The following is a 20495-nucleotide window of genomic DNA, read 5'->3' on the forward strand; positions in this document are numbered from 1 at the left end:
GGATGTACTTATCACCTGGAAGCACTCCGAGACTAGAACGTTGGAGATTTTATGGCCATTTCATCACATCAGCAGTTAATTATTAACTCAACTGCTCCTCCTCTCTGCTTCCTGGAGCAATGGGTGCGGAGATAAAAGTTCCAACCTTGTAATGGTCGCTGGATCTTTCTGATGAGCAGTCCGGGTCCCAAATGTGGCAGATGGGACTTGAACCAGCACCTATATGACATGCCAGCATCACAGGTGGTAGTTTAATGTACTATGCACCAATGTTGACTCAGAAATAATTTTTAAATTTACGCATAATATTTATATCTATGTAATATTTCAAAAGAGAAAAATATGGGAGGTTAGAAAATTTAATAACAACTATATTAAAAGCACCCTACCAAAGATTATAATTTTAAAAGTCCTACTCATAAATAGATAAATCTCCAGACAGGATTTATTTTATTTTTGGTTTATTTTATTTTTTAAAATATTAATTTATTTTTATGAGAATATCAGGTTTATTGAGAGAATGAGAGACCCAGAGAAGGATATCCCATCTGCTGGTTCATGCCCAAAGTAGCCACAATGGCTGGAGCTAAGCTGATCTCCCACACAGGCATGGGTTTCCAAGGCTTTGAGCTGTGCTTTGCTGCTTTCCCAGGCCACAAGCAGGGAGCTGGAAGTGCAGCATCCAGGACACAAACTAGCACCCAGAGAGGATCCCACATGGGCACCAGTACCAATCCCGATGGCCCCGCTTCCCATACAGCTCCCTGCCTGTGGCCTGGGAAAGCAGGAGAATATGGCCCAAAGCCTTGGGACCCTGCACCCACGTGGAGACACGGAAGAAGCTCCTGGCCACTTGGGGAGTGAATCAATGAACAGAAGATCTCCCTCCCTGCCTCTCCTCCTCTTTGTATATTTGACTTTCCAATAAAAATAAATAAATCTTTTTTAAAAACAGAAAGAAACAAATTTAGCAAAGAACTGAATTGAAAGTGGACGGCTGACATGAACCAGTACCATATGATATGCTGGCATTGCAGGTGGCAGCTTTACTTGCTGTGCCACAATGCTGGCCTCCTCTGGTAAAATTGTAAACATTGTTTTTCTACAAGACGAAATCCCAGTATCTCAAGTGTTCTCCCTGTTCTTATTCTTGCCCCAACATAACCCAACCTCCTTAGGTCACCGGAGTGATCTTCTCAAGTTTAAGACTGGATGTAGCATGTCACTGCTTTGAATTCTCCTTTAGCCATTAGGATAAGAACCAGGCTCTTCACCGTGGTTGACATAATTGTGATATAATTGTGGTCAGTTGTCATAAAAAATTACCTGCAATTTAACAACAGCCTAGAAATATTATTGGACATCAAGTGTTTATGTCTGTCATTGCTTATTTCTCATTAAATATTTCTAAGCTTTGCTAGAGTTTGGATACATCATTCCCAGTTAGAGATTCATTATTATCTGTAAAGCTAGATTAATACTTAGAAGAGCAAAGTTTATCCATCACTTTCCTAGAAAAAGTCTTGACTGGTATCTTAGCCACAAGATAAAATACCTGCCCTACAATTTTGATTAACATGTCCAGCAGACACAGAAAATAAGCAAAACTCAAGTCATTCAATTTGGGAGTTAATATGTCATTTTAATAAAGGAAAGGGGTTTGAACATCAAGGAACAAGTTGTTAGTTACTAGATCTATGGGAGAACTAATGGATAAGGTTGTTTTCATAAGGGCTGCTCATGCAACTTGTCTCGATGTCTCCTCCCCATCTCCGCTGACACAGACACCCTTCCTTCTGAAGGGAAATCCGTGCCCTGCTGTTACGCTGATCAAATGGAGCAGCACTGACATCTGTGAATTGTCTTTGTGCTCAGACCCTCATCCTGAGCCAAAGCAGCACTTTTGGGAACTGCATTTTCTGATCCCTTCACTGTAAAACAAAATACTAAATAATCAAGGACACCAGGAGAGCTGTTTTAATAGGATCAGTCAATACATCCAGAGGGTTTATTATCCCAGGGGTAACTACTCTAGGAGTTCATCAGTGGTGGTTAGTGAGGATCACATGGTTTCACCTGAAATTATTTGCTCTTTCCAGCACTTGAGAGGTGAAACCCAAATCAAAAGGAAGTGAGTTTGAGAGGAGGAAGAGAATGGGTTAGAAATTGGAACAGATCCAGACTCGCAGCTGAAGTCCTAGAAAAGCAAGTTACTGTCAAGTTGCCTGGACTACATTTTCCTTTTCTTCTGTGGCAGGTGTTTACATAGGTCTAAGCTTTTCTGGATTTTGGCATTATAATGATACCAAATGGTACAACATGACGGACACCATCTATGCTAAACTCCGAGAAGGTATTTGCTTTAACAGTGTTCTCAGCCTCAGCATTTCACTGACATCAACACGGGACTGATGTTTAGCCAATGACTTGGCTTTGCTAAGGAACTCACTGATTTTTTTCCTACTCTTTAATCCACTGTATGATTTCTTCCCTTAGACCATTCAGGCCTTTCATTGGTAGATATGGTTTTAACCAACCATGTTTTAGTTCTCCTCACCTCCTTGGGCCTTTTTGTAAGTGAAGATCTTCGTTATCCCACAGGCCAAAAATTACAGGTATGGTAACTGTTTTGTGACTAATAGTTAACTGTTAAATATTTTCTGTGATTAAAAAAATAGTATTTGAGTTATAAGTGATATATCTTAGAAGTGAAAACCTTTCTGAAAAGGGGAAGCACAGTATAGCATCTCTATTCTCTACCTTACAGTACTGAGTATATAATTTTAAAATGATGCTAGTTAGTACTTTTTTAAAAAGAAAATAATGCTAGGTTTATATCTGTACAAGTTTATTGCAAGTTTTAAATATGTGTCGTAAAAAATACTTTAAATCTGCCTATCTTTATATTAATATACATTCTCTGGAATACTTTAAGGTAATCTTTAAAGCTAAATGTAATAATACAAAGTAATAAAAATATAAAAAGTAAGTGTTGGGATTGAGAGAAAGGGAACATCCCTGTGGGTAACAATAGTCAATTTTCCTATCATGAAATTCTTTATGCAAACATCATCAATAATAAAATACAATAAAATAAATGCTTCTCAAAAATCATGGCAACTAGAGCAGACCAAGAGTGAAGATGCGGGTGCAGAAGGAGGGCGGCTGTCCTGGCTGAGCCGTGGGTGCTGCCTATGCCAGGTGATGCTTAGCTTTCTGCAGCTGGATCACCGCTCACAGTCTTCACTCTTTCTTCATCATCCCTAACAAGGCACCATTTGTGACTCAGATGGCTAACAGATCTGGCCTTCTTTGTGCTTATAGTGGAAACTGAAGAAGCCAGGAAGGCCAGAGCAGCTTGCACTCAAAGTACAGAGAGGAATTCCTGGGTCGTGCCTAGAGAATGCTGCTCTGTAGATGGTCCTGGGCTGGGCAGGACAGCCTCCTCCCTAAAGCCTGAGTCCCACCTTGGGGCAGACTCAGTGTTTCCCTGCCTGCTTGGAGCTCTCACCTCATTCCATGAGAAAGTGTAGTTTTCATTTCAGCTCTCCTCTGGAATTCTAATAAGCTGTAAATCAATCAGTAAAAGGTAAAGCTGGTCGTCTGCTGAAGGTCATGTCCACGACATGCGAGGCTGGCTGTCAAGCATGACCGCCCTCACTGCCAGGGTAGAGACAACATAACACCCTCTGATGTGATTGGATTGCAGTATTTTCTTATGCCTTCTGATGGGCAGGCAACAATTAAAGTGTCTTCTTTTTCTTCTAGCTCTCAAGGGAAGACTTCTGTGGTTTTGAAAGGGTAAGAAGCTTCACATCTCTAAGAGTTGGTTAAGACACATGTTTACATGATGACTGAAGAGATGCAGGAGTTAGTTATTCATAGTATATTTTCCCTGTTACTAGAACATCACTCACAGTTTGAACTAAATATATATGTATGTGTATGTGTGTATAACATAGATATATGTTCTAACAATCATTAAGCCATGCTCTTTGGTTTCAAAAGACAAAGCGCCCCTCCCTGTCTTAGGGGCCTCCATTCACGCTTTCTCATATGCTCTGTCTGGGCTCCAAGTGACGACTCGGCACAGGACATCCAGCTGAGGATAATGGGGGCTCCACATCCCTGGTGTCAGTCTGTGTCCACCCAGAGACAAGGCATCTTTTTTCATTTCTTCCCTTTGTCCTACTGCCTTTTACTTACACTCATTCATGCTCCCAGCAGCCCCCGCTTGTGTGCCTCTCACATCCCTGAATTATTGGGCATAGATTTTACTCAGTTAGTGTTTTCTGTTTTATAGCTGAAGTCTGTGGTCTAAGTGGTACTTCGTGTGTTCTTCTACCTAGGTTGACTATCTCAAAGGCAAACTGTGGTACAATGAAAGATGTTTTGCTAACAGAGAACGCTTCGAAGGTAAATTTTACTTAGGTATATGAACAGGCTTTTATCAACATGGATAACATGAGAATGACCTTAAAATAGAATAAAATGTAAAGATGGTATTTCATAGGAGTTAATAAGCTTAAAACTAAGAGTGAAAAAAATCTAAGACAAGTTGTCGTATCTGCAAGGATTGTATCTGAGGGAACACCGATGACCCACAACTTGTCTTGCTTATCAAGACTATTTTGTTAACATCCTGCTAGCATGAGAAATACAGGCGTGACTCAGTACCTCTGTGTTTTGTAGTGGACTATGTTACCGTCACCTTTGACAGAAACCGGACACTGAGTGAGGTATGATAGTAAGTCTTTTAAAAGGTAAGAGATATCATATGTGACTTCTAGTTGAAAAAACAAATGACCGTTTTGAAGACTTAACCATCACTTTTGCTCCCAGGATTGTCTCTTCTTGGGCCAAAGGGTAGTGCCCTGATTGTTCAATCTGGTTCCACCTGGGCCCAGTTATGGCTAAGTGGCTAAATCCTTGCAAGTGCCCAGATCCCATACGGGTGCTGGTTCATGTCCCGACTGTTCCACTTCCCATCCAGAGCCCTGCTTGTGGCCTGGGAAAGCAGTTGGGGATGCACTAAAGGCCTTTGCACCCTACACCCACATAGGAGACCTGGAAGAAGCTCCTAGATCCTGGCTTCAGATCAGATCAGATCAGCTCTGGCCACTGGGGCCATTTGGGGAGTGAACCAGCAGATAGACGGTCTTTCTGTCTCTCCTTCTCTCTGTAAATCTGATCTGCCTTTCCAATAAAAATAAAACTTTAAAGAAAATCTGGATCCATCCAATGATTGTAGAAAAATGATTTGCATCTCAAGGAGATGTGTTGAGGTGCCCTCTAAACTCCTGTCCCCCGTTGGAGAGCTGTTGAAGCTGTGATTTTTGATCAGGAAGGACAACAGCAATAGCTCGTGAGTTTATTTCCCTGAGACCAAATTAGGACTTAACATTTCAAAGCCTGCATTAACTTTGACCTTCTCTTTTGTTTTTGCAGTCCAGTGCTTGTTTTTACAGTAAAGAACCATTTGTTAAATGGCAGCCTTGCTTATTACCTCATGTTTTTAAAAGAGTGAGAAACCCCGCGTTACATGTTGTAACATTTCTTGTTGACCAAGAGCAGAACACCGGAGTCTATCTCTACAAAAACTGGGTAGGTCTTACATCCCGCAGGTGATGAAACATGGCAACACGAACATTTATCTTAGCAAAAATGTTGTTTCCAAGCTTGTGTTATCTTTGGCAAAAGAAGCTGGTGGAATTTACTATAAAAATAAATAATTTTTTAAAATATGTACAATTAACCCATACTCTCCAGATTGTAGTGGAGAGGGTCCGGTGTTGTGGCTTGTCCAATAAAGCTGCTACTTGCAGTGCTAAGATCCCATAGGGGACCAGTTCAAGTCCTGGCTGCTCTACTTCTGATCCAGCTCCCTGCCAATGAGCCTGAAAAAAGCATAAGATGGCCCAGTTACATGGGATACATGGATGAAGCTCTTGAATCTTGGTGTCAGCCTGGCCCAGCCCTCGCAGACGTAGCCATTGGGGAATAAACCAGTGGATAGAAGCTCTTTCAGTCCTCCTCCCTCTCTATAATTCTTTTTTTCAAATAAATAAATCTTTTTTAAAAACAAGAATGAAAACTTTGAGCAGGAGCTTTACGAGCATGTACATTCTATTCTGTCAACTTCAGTAGTAACTCGTTGTAAATCTGTGCCATGTGTTATAGAGCTGTGAACAGATTATTTAATCTCCTAAACTTCACTTTCAACACTTAGAAAGCATGTTGGGAAAATAGTGGAATAAAGAGAGCTCTATGGTTGCTACTTCTTCCAGTTACTTCTATGCTGTGTTCATGTGTGTGTCCCCATGGTCCTCAAAAGCCACATCGCAGGAAAGTATAAAAATTGTAACACAGCCCACGAACGAGGGACAGCCCCTGACACACGCTCATTCTCTTTCAATCCAGGCATCAAAATACGCTGCTGTCTCTGTGAACATCCTGAACAGCAGCCAACCAAACTCTCAGCCCAGATTTCCCGTCTTCGTGTTTCCTGCCTCGTTCACCTCTCCAATTGGAATGGTATTTCATCCCCGCAGTCACTTCCTCTACGTGTATGGTAACCAGGTAAAGATGCACAGGATGTACCCTGGGCAATGGGGAAAGTCAGCCACGGATTCCATGTTGAATGGCTATGCACAAGAACACACACACTGTGGTGAGGGGGAGAGGTGGACACGGGAGAAAGGCAGTGAGTAGGGGTTGACTCTTCAGTGTGTGCTAAAATGTCCATTCTGATACCTTGAGTTACCTTGAACTTCGCCAACGATCATGTATCTTTCACAACTCTAAATAACCTAGATTTTTTTGGCCACCAATCCACTAAGCACATGTTTGTATCTGGTATTTCCAGCATCTAATGTCTGCTTTTCTTTATTTGTCTTTGCCTAAGCTAGATTTTCTAGCTGTGCTGTTCTCTAAGCTACTTCTGATAATATTCTTCATCCTCTCTGTCCCCTTGAGTCCACTCTCTGTTCAATAGCCTGAGGGATTAGCAATAATGATGTCATCTGTCGGGACATCAGGCAGTCTAAAAAGCAAGGAACACAAAACATGAAATAGTAAGCAAATCAAGAACAAAGAAAAATTTGCAGGAACTTCCGGTTTAAAGTGATGAATTCTTGGAGAATCATATAGTGATGCTCTGTGTCCAAGCTCTTCTTGAAACCCCCTTTCCTCGTTTTAGTCTCACATAAACTGGTTAAATCCTGTACTTCTTCCCCTGGTCCCTGATATTTTTATTGTTGTGCTGATGCCAGGAACCCAGTTGCCATCTTGTGGCATCCAGGTTGACTTATGTATGCACCAGTTGTCACATCAATGGAGTTGCTAGGCGTGCGTTTCTTGCAGTGTCCATGTCCTTACCTTTCCTGTGAGGAGGTAAAGCTATCTGGGACAGCCATGCACCACGTGACCATACAACATACATACAGCAGTGTGTAACATTGGAAAGTTTCCATCACCTAGTAACTGGAGCCGTAACTGGCCACTGCCAGAAGCTCAGCGTGGACAAGTCTGAGAGAGAAAATGCTCCACTATAAGCAAGCCATCAGTAGCCCCTACACTTTTGAGCTTCAACTGCTGGAGCTCTGCCACATTCTCCCAGTGACTACCAGAGGAAGCTCTATGCCACTGGCTGGGAGAGGGAAAGAAGGAGTTTGGAAATATGCCGAGTAATTTATTATTAACCAGGTCAGCCCTCTGCGGAACTTTTTACTGAGCTGAGTTCTTATCAGTGCCTCAGTGAGCCAAGGAAGAGAAGTAGCCGCACAACCCCCGGACACTGGGAAGCACATGGAGTGGTCACAGTCCAGAAATGGGGCCTGCTGAGAGACTGTGACCTGGTGTCTGGGCCAGGGGTGAGAACAGCAGTTAGAAAGCCCAGCTCCCACATGAAAGTGCTGGGAGTCCCAGCTACGCTCCTGGGCCCAGCTTCCTGCAGATGTGTGCCTGGGGTGGTTCATGTCCCTCAGTCCCTGCTGTCCACGTGGGAAACGCAGGTCGAGATCCTAGCTTCCAGCTTTGATACAGAACAGGTCCAGTCAATATGGTCTTGAAGGATGAACCAGCAGTGGGAGATTTTTCTGTGTGTTCGTTTCTCTCTCACTCTGTGTGTGTGTGTGTGTGTGTGTGTGTGTTTCTCTCTCTCAGAAATAAATGTTGAAAAGAGAGGACTGCAGACCACTTCCCCCCTACACGTTCTCATCACATCACTAATAGCCTAATCACAGCAGGTGCTTTTACTCAGTCATGAAGTCTGGCTATCAAAAGCACGTCCAAGACGTACTCAAAACAGCAAACACATTGCAGAGAGACAGAGCCTGCATCAAAGAGACTCACATATGGCAGGGATGTTGGACTTGATAAACTGAGAATTTGAAACAATTGTGATTAAGATGCTGAGGGTTCAGCTGGACTGGATCGAGCAGACAGAACAAATGGACAGTGTAAGCAGAGGAATGGATGTTTTATGAAAGAACCGAAAAAAACCTTCAGAGAATAAAAACGTTATAACAGAAATGAGAAATGCCTTTGATGAGCTTATTAATCAACTGGATGGGTCCAGACCAAGAAGCCCTGAACTTGAGGACATCTCAATTGAAGCTGCCGAAAGTGGAAAAACAGAGGAGCAAAAAGATCCTAAACAAAACAAAAGAGCTCTTCAAAATGGTAGAATCACAGCTACTAAAGGCAGAGATTGTTTCTTCAACAAATGGTGTTGGAATGATGGACATCCACTTACTAAAAAAAAAAATCTAGACACAACCTACACTCCTCAAAACTTGGGGCAGGTAGGCGCCGGACCCAGTAGCTAAGTTACTGCTTCAGGCTGCCTGAGTTCCACATCAGAATGCCTGGGTTCGATTCCCAACTCTGGCTCCTGACTCCAGCCGTCCTCTGATGCAGGCCCTAAGAGGCAGTAATGGTCAATTAGCCAGTTTGGCTCCTGCCACCCACATGGCAGACCTGGACTGAGTTCCCAGAGCTGCAGGCACTGCCCGAGCCTGTTGCAAGGATTTGAAAGGGGGGCATTCAGATAAGACAGCTCTCTTCTCCCCCAATCACCCTCTATTAAATGAATAAATGTATTACAGACCTAAATATATAAAATGCAAAATTATAAACTCTTTAAAAGATAATGTAGAAGAAAAGGTATATGACTTTGGGTTTCAAGGTAACAGTTTAGATGTAATAATGAAGGCACTACCTATGTGAGAAACAACTGGAGCCAGCGCTGTGGCACAGAGTAAAGCTCCACCTGCTAAGCAGGCATCCCATATAGACACCAGTTCAGGTTCCAACTGCTCCACTTCCAAATCAACTCCCTTGATGTGCCTGGAAAAGTGGCAGAAGATGGTCCGAGTGTTGGGACCCCTGCACCCATGTGGGAGAACCAGAAGAAACCCCTTGCTCCTGGCTTCAAACCAGCCAAGGTGCAGTGTTGCAGCTATTTGGAGAGTGAACAAGCAGGTGAAAGATCATGTTTGCTCTCTTTCTCTGTAGTTCTGTCTTTCAAATAAATAATTAACTCTTCTTAAAAGAATGATTGATGGTGTGAACCTCCTTAAAAATTGCTCTGTGTGGGCCCGGCGGCGTGGTCTAGCGGCTAAAGTCCTCGCCTTGAAAGCCCCGGGATCCCATATGGGCGCCGGTTCTAATCCCAGCAGCCCCACTTCCCATCCAGCTCCCTGCTTGTGGCCTGGGAAAGCAGGAGAGGACGGCCCAATGCTTTGGGACCCTGCACCCGCGTGGGAGACCAGGAAGAGGTTCCAGGTTCCCGGCATCGGATCGGCGCGCATCGGCCCGTTGCGGCTCACTTGGGGAGTGAATCATCGGACGGAAGATCTTCCTCTCTGTCTCTCCTCCTCTGTGTATATCTGGCTATAATAAAATGAATAAATCTTTAAAAAAAAAAAAATTGCTCTGTGAAAAAAAATTGTCAAAAAATGCAAAGACAAACCACAGGATAGGAGATTGTTGGTAAAAGGCATATTAGTTGAAGGACTCTTATCCAAAATACACACACACACAAAGAAAACAAATAATGAAGTATTCTGCATCCCTCCACTGGCTCCCCTACCAAAAAGAAAAAATGATGTTTACTCAGTGAAGATATCTTAGGAAGTAAAAAAAAATATACACTACAAGCTGGGAGATGATATTTGCACCCTGAGAAGTAACTCAAGGTGAGAATCAGGAATTCCTACAAAGCAACGTGAAAGAGACACTGGCAGAGATTCCCCAGGGAAGATGGCACAAATGGAATCAACACGAAGAGAGAGGATACCACTCAGAAGAAGCCGGGGACATACTGACCAAGGATTGGGAAGGCTGTCCGTCTCAGGGACTGGCTTGGCTGAATGCTGACAGCACAGTATGCTGGAGACAGCGAGGATCGGCTGGAACATTTCCTCTCTGTTGATAAGGGCATAAATCACTACAACTATTTTGGAGAGTAATTTAGCGTTATTATTACCCTATAAATCTGAGCATTAGCATATTTTATAACCCATTAATTTCACTTTTCAGTGAGGGAAGCATGTGAGGATACCCTTTTTAAATGTTCATTCTGTCACTGTCAGCAATAGTGTTAAGTAAGTAAAAATAATCAAGTATCTGTAAACAGGAGAATGGATACATTACAGTTTAAATTATAGTTTATCCACATTATACAATCTGTTATGCAACACTGGAAGCACAAATGAACTCAGGAATTTGCAACAGATAAGAAAGTTAGAAAATAATGTTGATGGAGGAATTAAGTTCTAGAAGACAATGTGTGGTACTATTATGCCATTTTTTTTAAAAGATTTATTTTTATTGGAAAGTAAGATAGAGAGGAAGAGAGAAAAAAAGGAAGATCTTCCATCCGATGACTCACTCCCCAAGTGAGCCGCAACAGGCCGGTGCGCGCCAATCCGATGCCGGGAACCAGGAACTTCTTCCGGGTGTCCCACGCGGGTGCAGGGTCCCAAAGCTTTGGGCCGTCCTCAACTGCTTTCCCAGGCCACAAGCAGGGAGCTGGATGGGAAGTGGAGCTGCCGGGATTAGAACCGGCACCCATATGGGATCCCGGGGCGTTCCAGGCGAGGACTTTAGGCACTAAGCCACGCCGCCGGGCCCTATTATGCTTTTTATAAAGAAAAATGAAGGTACTTTTATAAAGAAAATGAAGGTACTTCAACAAGGTCATGCAAAGCATAAAAAGGTAGGTTTGTGGAAGCATCTATATCAAGGCATCCCAAATGGCTGTCAGTTCATGACCCGGCTGCTCTGCTTACAATCCTGCTAATGAGCCTGGGAAAGCAGCAGAAGATGGCCCGAGTGCATAGGCCTTTGCCATCCATATGAGATCCAGAAGAGCTCCTGGCTCCAGCCTGGCTCTGGTCCAGCCCCAGCCTTTACAGCCGTCTGTGGAGTGTAAACACATATGCTTGTGGGGCAGGCACTTGGCCTAACAGTTAAAACTTTGCTTTGGATGCCCACACTCCATTTCTGAGATCCTAGAGTCAAATCCCATCTCTGCTCACAATTGTAACTTCCTTCTAAATGCACATCCTGGAATGAAGCAGGGATGGTGGCTCAAGCAGTTGAACACCTGGATTGAGCCCCTGACTGCCAGCTTTGGTCTATCCCAGTGCCAAACACTGTTGGCCTTTGGGAACTGGACCAGCAGGCAAGAGTGCTCTCTGTCCTTGAGTTACAAATAAGCAGTAGATAAGGATAACAACCTTGCAGACTATAATGGGTTTAATGATCTGAGACTTAGTAAGATCCCAGAACACATTTCTTGCAAATAACAGAGGCTCCTTCATAGAAAGTATGTTTGGGTCCTTATCTACCAGTTAACAAGAAGGTAAAATTTCATTTTAATATGAAGTGAATCCAGATACTCCCAGGATTTCTTCTGCCTGTGACACAGGCAACTCTGTTTGCAAGATGAAGGGCCTGTGTCTTGCCTATACTCAGTATGCACACCGTGTAGACCTGGCACTCTGCTACAAACACAGCCATCTCACGGACCCTAGGATGCAAAGAGAGGACGGAACAGGTAGGTAAGGAGCTTGCACATGTGGGATGGGATAGATGCAGGAGGTGACAGAGGGCAGGGGAAGGGTGTTACCCATGACTTTGCACACAGGAAGGTTAGGCTGATGGGCAGCTGCCGACTGACTGCTCTGCGACAGCTCTTCAGGGCATCTCATCTCTGTGTTCCCCCCAGGTTTGGCTTTCAGTGGATGGTGGCAACACCTTTGACTTAATAGATGACTTTCACGGTGACATCATAAAGACAACGTATCATAGCTTTTACACCTCAGACATTGTTTTTGTTTCCACGAGCGGGAAGGCATACTTGACAAAAGCAGGTAAGGAGTTTGCTGGTATTGGTGTAGGCTGTATGTGTAGGCCGGGAATTAGAAGACAAAAAGAAAAATTTGCTTTATTAACTTACTAGTCCTGAGGTATCCAGCCTTTCAGGTTTGAGGAGGGTGTTATAGGACCTACAGAAGGGGGACAGTGCTGTGTCTCAACAGGCTAATTCTCTACCCGCAAGTGCCAGCATGCCATATAGGCACTGGTTCATGTCCCAGCTGCTCTACTTCCTACCCTGCTCCCTGCCTGTGGCCTGAGAAAGCAGTGGAGGACAGCCCAAAGCCTTGGGACCCTACACCCTCGTGGAAGACCCAGAGGAACTTCCTGCCTCCTGGCTTCAGTTTGACTCAGCTCTGGTCATTGCGGCCATTTGGGAAATGAACCAGCAGATGGAAGATCTCTGTCTGTCTTCCATTCTCTTTTGTAAATATGCCTTTCTAATAAAATGAATCTTAAAAAAATATACTAAAGAAGTTGGAGCCTATGAAGGCCCTAGAGAAAGGAAACCCTGGGTTGCCACACTGGATTTTCCTTTATAACTTCAATGATGCTCGCTTATTCAGGAAATAATAGCTGCCACTTACCAAGCCATAACTGTGCTCAGCATGCTGCAAATATCTTATTTAATGTTCATAGTTGTCTTGTCAACTTTGGCAACTCTTACTTTCTGTTGCTAATGAAATCGACATAGCTGCGACGGCATAACCAGTAACGGGGGTAACGTGCACGTGGATGATACAGTGCTCTCCGCCTCCTTGATGAGATGGTCATGTGATGTTGGGGGTTGGGTCTGCACAGCTCCTGTCAGTCTGGGTGCAAGTGAAAGAAAGTTCCAACTGATGCTTTGACCACAAGGCCAAAACGGTATGCCCTAACTGCCCCTGCCTGTGGGTGTGTTGTCGGGTGTGAGACAATCACTTTGCCCGCATGTCAGCAGCAAAACACATGCAATTTCTCACCCACCCCTGGGTTCTTTCCTTCCTTAGATTCTATAAAACAACTGATGATTCTATCATTACAATCTGGAATTGTGGTAATTCCTCTAGGGACACTGGCTTTATTGATAATATCTGCCACTTTGTTTTCTGTCTCGCTGTACCCACATTAACTTGTTTCAAGAACAAATTATAATGCAGTATTTTTCAGGCATTTTGAGCATCGGTAAAATTCAGTTCATGTTGCACCAGTACTTCAGGAAATGCAACGCAATGAAGGTACAGACAGCTGAGACAAAGTAGAGCCAAGTGCAGGCAAGTGACTGACCACCGTGCTGTGAGTGCCACCCAGTGGACCATCCTTGTAAGATACCTAAGGATGTTAAAATGTGAAAAGTGGATCTTGTTTTCCAATGAATACAGCATATGGAACCATAGTGGCTACGTAGGAAAATTTTGCTATTGAAGATCTCACTGGAAATAAGGAAAAGGCCTGAATCCATTATGTTTCTGAGGCTGTAACAGTGAATATTATTGATCTCTGAAGTAAAATGTGGGTAACAGTCTCTCAAAACCTACTGATAAAATATTCAGGAAGGAATCTTCTAAAAGGTTCAGGATGGAATAGGATCTTAAATCCAAAACATTCTAGACTTCCCATCCTAAATTATAATGAATAAATTACTCTTCTTTTTTGTTATTTTTATTTGGAATTCACATTTACGAAGAAAAGGAGAGACACAAAGAAAGATCTTCCATCTGCTGATTCACTCCCTAACTGGCTTTACTGGCTGGAGCTGAGCTGAGGTAAAGCCAGTAACTTCTTCCAGGTCTCCCACGTGGGTGCAGAATCCCAAGGCTTTGGACTTTCCTCCACTGCTTTCCCAAGCCACAAGCAGGGAGCTGGAAGGGTAGTGGAACATCCGGGATATAAACCAGCACCTATATGGGATCCAGTGCATGTAAGGCAAAGATTTTAGCCACTAGGCTACCATGCTGGGCCCTAAATTACTCTTTTCTCACATGAGTGTATTTAGGATTTCTCTGAAGTCCTTCATTGTGGCCATCTAGAATTTTAAAATCGGTTTTATAATATAAATGATTTTAAAAATCAAAAATATACCAAGTAATCTATGCAAAATAAGACATGAAAAACTGGGAAAAGAAAAATAAAGCAGAAATTGTAAACAACTTGAACTAAAATAGCCAAAAGAAGACACAGTCTTCCCTTAGCATAAATATTACATAGTCACCTGTTCCAGAGGGTCTAGGGACCTCTCACTACCACACACCATCCCAGTCTCTAGTCATCCTTCTCCATGGCACTTACACACTTGTCAGGAGAGACTGATGATTAACAGATTCAGAATAGACAAATGTAAGACATGTCCCGGGAGGCGGGAGGCTGGGGAGACGAGCAGGAAGTGCCAGGAAAGGTGTGCTGCTGTGCAGGATGGGCAAGATTGCAGCCAGGACTGACTTGTGTGAGCACCTGTGTGAGCAGACATGAGAAAGAGGAGCAGTGAGCCCTCTGTGTATCCAAAAGTCCTCTACATTCCTCCACTAAAGGCAAAGTCTCTAGATTTTCCAGGCTTCAACTGCTTCTAGAAGGAAAAACTTAAGCCAAGATTATGGAAAAATGATACACATAAAGACTTGAAAAATCACGCACTTCCAATTGGAAAAGCATGGGCCAGACTTTTGATATTCAGACAAAGCTACATCATTTTAGGTCAAACGTATTTAATAAGCAGAGTAGCTCTTGTGCTGGAAAATCTCAAAGCTCAAAATGTTCATGAATCAATAAAGCACACACATATTGAACATATTAAAGGCACTAGGAGAAATAAAATACTGCCGAGGGAGAAAGTTTGAATTAACGATGTTAAATCTGCGATACGTTAAGGTCGAGGTCAGAGTTCAAGGGAGCGTTCTGTATGGAGGATTTGGGTTAGTGCTGAGTGTGTGGAGACACGGTATAAGGCAGTCACAGGATACGGTGGTGTCTCTGTTGACGCATTGGCAATGACACATAAAGATAAACCACAGCCAGTTTTCCATTTGGGTCAAGATAAAGAATTTCAGATCATAGTGAGGTTCCTTTAGTTAATTGTATTTGTATCAAAAAAGGACAAAGTGAGAAATGAACTAGAAAATATGAGACTTTTTTTTTTTACTGAGTGATATGTTTACAGCCTATTTTAAAATCTTAAGAAAGCTGGTGAGGATTTGGATTAGCAAAGTGGCCAAAGATGTGGCTGAAATAATGGTTAATTAGAAATGAATTAATGGGGGTGTGTGACAAATGTGAAGAAGACAGGTACAGATAGTGCAAAGCTTACCCATAAGGCACCTGGATGTGTAATGGTACAATGAGTCAGGTTATCTACAGAACAACTTCCAGCAGACTTGGGTTTCCAGCCACAGCCTGACTGCTGAGAACAACTGAAGCGGTTCAATTGTTTTTTCATTGCAAGCCTGCAAAGACAATAGGCTTGGGCCAACCTCGAAGGCAAAGGCAAGCAGGGCACACAAGTACCAAAGCACTGTCCAAATTCCTGCAAAATGAGCCTTAGAATCTGGAGGACTCTCGAAGAGCTGTGGCTCAGCATTCACCCCAAGTGGTGAGAATGACAGACAACATGAACTCCGAGGCCGGATCCCATGGGGCTCTGCTCTGAGGACGCGTGGAAGTCGATCGGTACACTCTCTCACTCACTTCCCCAAACCCACAGCGAAGTTGCTTGGGTCTCTGTGCTTGTGGCTGTCAGGAGGCCTCAGGAATACTTGTAGCCCTGATTGTTGGAGGACAAGGGGAACATTCAGGGAATCCCAGCGCTTGGTAAACGCAGGTGAGGACTCTCACCCTAAGTTTCAAAAGTGTCTCCAAAACACTTCAGAAGCAGTGACCAGGGTGCACCTGGAAGGAGCTGATATGGAAGGAAACAAATGAAGCAGAACAGTATGAATACGAAAGAAAGCCAGACCTGCCCCACCATCCTCCCTCCAAGTCCGTTGTTGGATAGAATTACTGAACAGTGCTTTTTAAAAAATTATATTTACTATGATTGCCAAAATTGAAAGCAACTTTAGAACATCTGCAGGGAACAGAAAACTATAAAAACTAACCTATTAAAGTTTTGAAATAGGATTTTTGTCAATGACTAATGCAGTACCAAAACCCAGAACCCCTAGACTTGGCACTGTGATGTAGTAGGTTAAAGTTACATTTTAGAATGCTTACAATCCCATAGCAGAGTGCCTGGTTCCAATTCCAGGTAGCAAGCCACGTCTAATCCAGCTTCCTGCCACTGCACACTCAGAAAGACTGCAGGTGACAGCTCTAGTACTTGAATCTCTGCCACCTGTGTACAAGAGCAAGATGCCGCTCCTGGCTCCTGGTCTGGACCTGGATCTGTCCTGGCTATTTCAGTCATTTGGGAAGTGAGCCAGTGGATGGAAAATGTGTGCATGCGTGTGTGTGTGTGTGAGAGAGAGAGAGAGAGAGAGACAGAATCTGCCTTTCAAATGAAGAAAAATAAATAAATAGTAAAAGAAACAGCATGTAGCAAACCAAGAATAGAAGATAAACTCTTAAAGAGTTTCAGAGGAGAGGGCCCAGCATGGTAGCCTAGCAGCTAAAGTCTTCACCTAGTATGCGCTGGGATCCCAAATGGACACTGGTTTGTATCCCAGCAGCCCCACTTCCCATCCAGCTCCCTGCATGTGGCCTGGGAAAGCAGCCGAGGACGGCCCAAAGCCTTGGGACCCTGCACCCGCGTGGGAGACCAGGAAGAAGCTCCTGGCTCCTGGTTCCTGGCTTCAGATTGACACAGCTCTGGCCGCTGCAGCCACTTGGGGAGTGAATTATCAGACAGAAGATCTTCCTCTTTTTCTCTCTTCCTCTCTATCTTACTTTCCAATAAAAATAAATCTTTTTTTTTTTTTAAATTAGAGTTTCAGGGGAAAAGAGCAGTTGAGGGGAAGAATTATAGAAAAGAGCAGATTTTAGAGTAACACGTTAAAAGCTTTTGCTGCAGAATCAGAACAAGACAAGGAAAGCAGGCCACCTCCACTTGTATTTTTGTACTGGAGGCCTAAATTCGCCTAGAAAGGCATGAACTGTACATTAAAAAAAAAAAAGAGGGGGGTGAGGTAGGAGAGAAAGAAGCAAAGCTGTCCCTAAGACCAGTGTTAAGATGGTGGGCACAGATGACCTGGGGCTGGTGTGGCCGCCTCAGGGAGAGAAGCAGCCCAGAAAGTTCCAGGAGAGATCAGAAAGATGTTGGAATCCAGATCACAGGGCCCTGGGGTGGGAGGGAAGGGGGACGACTCACCATTGTTCAGCTGCTTTTCTTCCTTTTTTTTTTTTTAAGATGTATTTATTTTATTTGAAAGCCAGCTCAAATTTACAGAGAGAAGCAAAAGGAAAAAAGACTTCCATCTGCTGGTTCACTCCCCAAATGGCTGCTATGGCCAGAGCTGAGCCAATCCAAGACAGGGTCTCCCACATGGGTGCAGAATCTCAAGGTTTTGGGCCATCCTTGACTTCTTTCCCAGGCCATAAGCAGGGAGTGGAGGGGAAGTGAAGCAACTGGGACATGAACCAGCACCCATATAGGATCCAGGCACTTACTTGCAAGGTGAGGGTGAGAGTTTTAGCCATTGAGCCATGGCACTGGGCCCCAACTGGTCTTGGCCTGAAGTTTGGAGAACAGGCTGAACAGGCTATGGGCACAATCTTGGAGACCAGCAGACCCATCAGAAGGCACAAGATGGGGAATGGTGGGACCTGGGAGGAGAAGTGCTAGGATTCCATATCAATGATGTTCTGGCTCAGGATTTTTCAACCTTAGGATGCTGCAGCAACTGTATATGTGCCCTCAGAATAGACACATTTTATTTATTTATTTATTTATTTATTTTAAAGATTAATTTATTTTTTATTACAAAATCAGATATTCAGAGAGGAGGAGAGACAGAGGGGAAAGTCCTCCGTCCAACGATTCACTCCCCAAGTGACCGCAAGGGCTGGTGCGCGCCAATCCGAAGCCAGGAGCCTGGAACTTCCTTCCGGGTCTCCCACACGGGTGCAGGGTCCCAAAGCATTGGGCTGTCCTCGACTGCTTTCCCAGGCCACAATCAGGGAGCTGGATGGGAAGTGGAGCTGCTAGGATCAGAACCGGTGCCCATATGGGATCCCAGCATGTTCAAGGCGAGGACTTTAGGCACTAGGCCATGGCGCCAGACCCAGAATAGACACATTTTAAAGTTCAAGTTTTGATCCTTTCCTGGACTAGGTCCTTCACTTGTTTCAGTAAACAGGTTCTGTTGGGATACAGAGCCTGGAAGAGACTTTCCAGGGACTCAGCAAAACTGACACAGATTTTACTCATTTGAGAGTCTCAAAGCTCGGTTTAAATGAAGTTTTTGCAATGCATGAAATTAAAATTTTTCTAGTTGTATCTATATTAGTAAATCTCTGTTTATGTCCTAATAGGATTAAGAAAATATAGTGAAATTGGACGTGTTGCTGATAAAATTTTCACATTATACTATGACCACTTGGGATTCATACATAAACTGAGTCCAGATCACTTTGCTGCTGGTGGGTCAGTACACACCTCAAAAAATTCTGAAAATATTTTTGGACAGGTAAGTGGTGTAATCATTAGAGCAGGTTGCCTTGCGTTTGATTCTTGCCTTTTAAAAAAATTAACTACTTCAGTTCAAAAGCAGAGACACAGAGAGGATCTTCCATCTTCTAGTTTACTCTCCAAATGGCATGGACCAGACCAGGCTGAAGCTAGGAGCCCGGAACTCTGTTAGGGTCTCCCATGGGGGTGGCAGAGTCCCAAGCACAATTTGTAGAAAGCGTCTTTGTTCTTTAACATCATAAATTATAAACATTACAATTCTGTAGGGATTTTTAAGCTTAGAACAAGGAACTCACGCTGGATGCATTCCCTCCCTCTACACAAACAAGCCATCCCTGTGTTCTCTGACTCCTCTGTGCTAGGCTCTATGTGTGTGTGCTTAATCTTGGTAATGACGAGCCCGCCTCATTTCACTTCTCAAGAAAGTGACGTGTAGAGAGGCCAGATCTTTACCCTAAATTACATAACCAGTTACTTCTCAGAGTCAAGCATCTGTCCCAGACAATTGGCTTTAAGGCCTGTCCTTTTAATCTTTTATTGAACTTGCATATACATTTCATGGGAGACTCTTGCCTCTCAAAGACTAGAATGTCATAACAGAATTATAATTTCTAGCATTTTCAGTAATGTTCAGGGGCCTTTGAGCCATCAGTTCAGTCCTGCATTCAACTAGCAAAAATAGAAAACATGATAGCAAATGGGCCTTAGAGGCATTATTTGGGGGCATGGTCCCAACCAGTATGCCCTAATTATTATGTTTCCTAGCAAATTAGGTCAACCCCCAAATCTCCTTCAGGGTTGGTCCCCACCCCTAGTAGTTCTTAAAGCTAGGAAGAACCAGAATTGGAGAAGGGTTATGTTGGAAAGACCCACATGTCAAAAATGTAGGCCCAAGATGAGTGCCCTGACATCAAAGGTAAGCCTGTGGATCATAGGCATGGGGAAGGGACGCGGCCACGGAATCAGGAAGCTGAGGCTCCATGCGGAGTCTCTGGCAGGAAATGGGAGAGACAGCTTTCAAAGAAGAGCCATTCCATAGGCGCTTTCCTAACTGACGAGCCCGATAGCAACACACGCCATGGAAGCCGAGGCGCCTTATCCCTTCTGCTGCAGCTATCTGCACAGGACGTGCCGCTGTACCACCACTGCTTTCCTGCTCAGCAGGAAAGTGCATCTGCCCTTGCGCACACACGTGTTGAGCATTATCCCCCACGCAGAAGGGAAGCCCAGCAGCTTTCACGTGGGCTGGAAATCAATCTGCCATTTGCATTTGATCGTAACTGAAGTATGAAGCAGTTTAAAGGGAATGCTTGCTTTTTTCTGATCCCAGCCTCCGGATATGGGCTTCGAGACGGCACTTGCTCCTCAATACATTTCCTTAAACGAGATGCTCTTTTTTGCATATGTACCTCCAGACGAGCCGGAAGAAACCAAACACACCAAGAAATTCAAGAATATCCACCTTGGAAAGCTGATCCACTCCAGGTAGTAATTTGCTTCACAGTTTCTCTGATCA

The 20495-nt window shown here is 43.8% G+C and overlaps 1 protein-coding gene across 2 annotated transcripts in view; it reads left to right on the forward strand.

The window, feature by feature from the left end:
* The window catches only part of CATSPERB (cation channel sperm associated auxiliary subunit beta), a 60746-nt gene that overhangs the window by 18614 nt on the left and 21637 nt on the right, over positions 1-20495 (forward strand). For both annotated transcript variants that reach the window (XR_009244261.1, XM_058655309.1), the window contains exons 8-17: positions 2258-2353; positions 2497-2615; positions 3769-3801; positions 4350-4416; positions 4693-4739; positions 5449-5604; positions 6421-6579; positions 12236-12380; positions 18823-18977; positions 20310-20464. Coding sequence is in view for 1 of the 2 variants with exons in the window: in XM_058655309.1 (XP_058511292.1) it covers positions 2258-2353; positions 2497-2615; positions 3769-3801; positions 4350-4416; positions 4693-4739; positions 5449-5604; positions 6421-6579; positions 12236-12380; positions 18823-18977; positions 20310-20464 (1132 nt within the window). In the remaining variant the exon portion in view is untranslated. The remainder of the gene's footprint in view (positions 1-2257; positions 2354-2496; positions 2616-3768; positions 3802-4349; positions 4417-4692; positions 4740-5448; positions 5605-6420; positions 6580-12235; positions 12381-18822; positions 18978-20309; positions 20465-20495) is intronic.

Source organism: Ochotona princeps, chromosome 26 (genome assembly GCF_030435755.1).
Source record: "Ochotona princeps isolate mOchPri1 chromosome 26, mOchPri1.hap1, whole genome shotgun sequence".
NCBI lineage: Eukaryota > Metazoa > Chordata > Mammalia > Lagomorpha > Ochotonidae > Ochotona > Ochotona princeps.